At 36.0% G+C, this 2,544-nt stretch overlaps 1 protein-coding gene across 1 annotated transcript; it reads right to left on the bottom strand.

Moving 5' to 3' along the window:
• Positions 1 to 1,065: 1,065 nt before the first annotated feature.
• Positions 1,066 to 1,878, bottom strand: LOC141665156 (protein FAR1-RELATED SEQUENCE 5-like). The gene has a single exon (XM_074471138.1). It carries the CDS (start codon positions 1,876 to 1,878, stop codon positions 1,066 to 1,068), a length of 813 nt encoding a protein of 270 aa, XP_074327239.1.
• Between the last annotated feature and the right edge of the window lie 666 nt (positions 1,879 to 2,544).

Here is a 2,544-nt window from a genome sequence, read left to right as displayed (position 1 = left end):
AGATTATAAGATTCCGTTACAAAATACTATATTACTAATTATATTACAATTCTTGAGCATTTTTAAGATCTTCTAGTCTACTAGCACACTTTCTTTTATCATGGCCTTCTATTTGACAATAGGTGCACTTTCTTGGCGGCTTCTCCTTTTTACCAATCGATTCTATGGGACTTTTGAAACGAAAGTCCTTTTTCCTCTCTTTAGTTTGGGACATAATAGGGTCAAAAATCGGTTCTTCATGAGCACTTGCATTTGGAGCATGAGAATTGCTTTCGTAAGATTTAATTCCATCAACGCTCATTCTTTCGAGAATTGGTATTTCTCGATTCATCACTCCAACGGCATAATCATACCGTTCCTTGGATGCAATGCTACTTTGACAAAAACTCATGGTTAACATTGTCATGCTATTAAATCGATCGGTTGAGGTCATCTCATGACTTTTTCCTACATCCAAATTGTAAGGCAATACACCATCAACTCTATTGGCATGCATTGTCCACCTAGAGTTTATAAAATATGGGGGAATTTCCGAAACCCATTTCTTAGTGAATACCGCCAATAGGCGTCTACAAGGTAGCCTCGAATGTTCAAACATTCTACACATACACATTCCCAAAAAGCTTTCTTTCTTGAATGCCACAAAATAAACATTTCTTCTCGTAGGCTTGGACATGGGCCTATAATAACTATAGTATGTATAAAAATCCCTCATTCTCTCCCCTTCTTCACAAGCTCGTTGGTATTTTTCAACAAAGTATTTTGAAAACTCAACCAATTTATCTTGAAATCTTCTAAACATTTCCTTAATGTAAATACAAGAATCATGATACTCCAATGTGGTATGCATTTTCATGGGACGTTTTAGATTAATCGTGACATAATCTTCTTCCTCTCCCTCATGAATTGCCTTCCCAATGCTTTTTGGGCATTTTCAATGAATTCTTTCAAACCCGTTGCCGAACTCACATACTTATCAAAGAAAGAATTCATCCCATCGCTCCTCGATGTACTATTTTGAAATGCCGAAAATGTGTTTCTAGTATATGTAAGAATCCACTTATGCTACAACTCATATAACCCATTTAACCATTTATGCTCTTGCAAGTGATACTTTTCCACAAATGATGCCCATCTAGCCTCAAAAATACATTCGGTGAGAGATTTATAAATACAATGGTTGAAGTCCGTCTTGAATTCCGGAAAATCCGAATAATAATGAGTTAATTTCTCGGGAAATTTTTGACTTATGTGCCAAGAACACAATAAATGGGTAGTATTCAGGAGTACAACATCAATAGCGCTTGCCATAGCTTGATCTTGATCCGTGAATATAGTCAATGGAGGCTTATTCCCCACACCTTCAAGCCAACTACGAAGAATCCACTCAAAAGTCGACGTGTGTTCATCCCGCATCAATGCAAACCCGAAAATCACCGATTGATAATGATAATTGACTCCGGTAAATGGGACAAATGGCATTGCATATCTATTTGTCCGATAAGTGGTATCAAAAGCCACATCATCGCCAAAATTTTGGTAGGCCATTAAACATCTCGGATCAATCCATACTAGACACTTCAAACGATTCTCTTCATCAACTTCGGTCCTAATAAAATATTTAGAACCACTTTCTTCATTCAACCTATGCAACAAGTCCAACCCTGCTTCGGCGTCACTAATCTTAAACCTTTTCTTCCTCTCGTCTCTTAACACATTCTTAACATGTTGAACATTGAAACCAACTTTATCATTACCTCTATGAATGTTACCAATCACATTCATCACTTGACAATTACGAACCCCCGAATCATAAAGCGTTTTAATCAAACTACGGGTAGCGGTGTTGACATGTCTTTCGTGTTGTACCAAACTCATCTTACTAGGGGAAAGAAGACCGTGGTTGTGTACCAATTCAAGGCTAGTTACCTCCCAAAGACGTTTTTTGTTTTGATAATTGACATACATCCTCACCTTGCACTCACTTTTAGAAAGAACCTCTCTATGCCGTTTATTTTGACTACTCGCGATGACGATACTTTTTCCATAAAGCCTACAAATATATAAACGACCCTATATATCGTTGTCTTTATTATGTTGGCTCGCTTGAATTTTAATAGCAAATCCATTTCGTAAAGCATAAGTTCTAAAAAAATGACCGGCCTCATCCACACTTTGAAAATTTTGATTCAAATATGGAACTCCCCCCATCAATATTTTCATACATATTTGCATCCTCTACATTATCATCTTCACCCTCACCCTCAACATTATCATTACCATTTTCAACCTCATTTTCCTCATTTTCATACTCAACGTCAACCAAATCGTCATCTAAATTAATAAATTCCTCATTTTTATCTATAAAATCATCATCTTCAACATATACATGGGTTTTAGGTTCTTCACTAGTATTTAAATCATCAAGATGTAAAATATGATCAATAGCCTCTTTTTTTCATTTTTACGCTAATGACGAAACATACGAGCAAATAAATTATCCGCCATGAAAATGTGAAATTCAAAACAAGAAATATACCTTGA

Source organism: Apium graveolens, chromosome 6, assembly GCF_009905375.1.
Source record: "Apium graveolens cultivar Ventura chromosome 6, ASM990537v1, whole genome shotgun sequence".
NCBI lineage: Eukaryota > Viridiplantae > Streptophyta > Magnoliopsida > Apiales > Apiaceae > Apium > Apium graveolens.
Note: the sequence above shows the minus strand (reverse complement) of the source record. Positions and strands in the feature narration are given on the sequence as shown.

Coding starts and splice junctions, on each gene's coding strand:
- LOC141665156 (XM_074471138.1), bottom strand. CDS start 1,878: ATGAGTTTGGTACAACACGAAAGACATGTCAACACCGCTACCCGTAGT.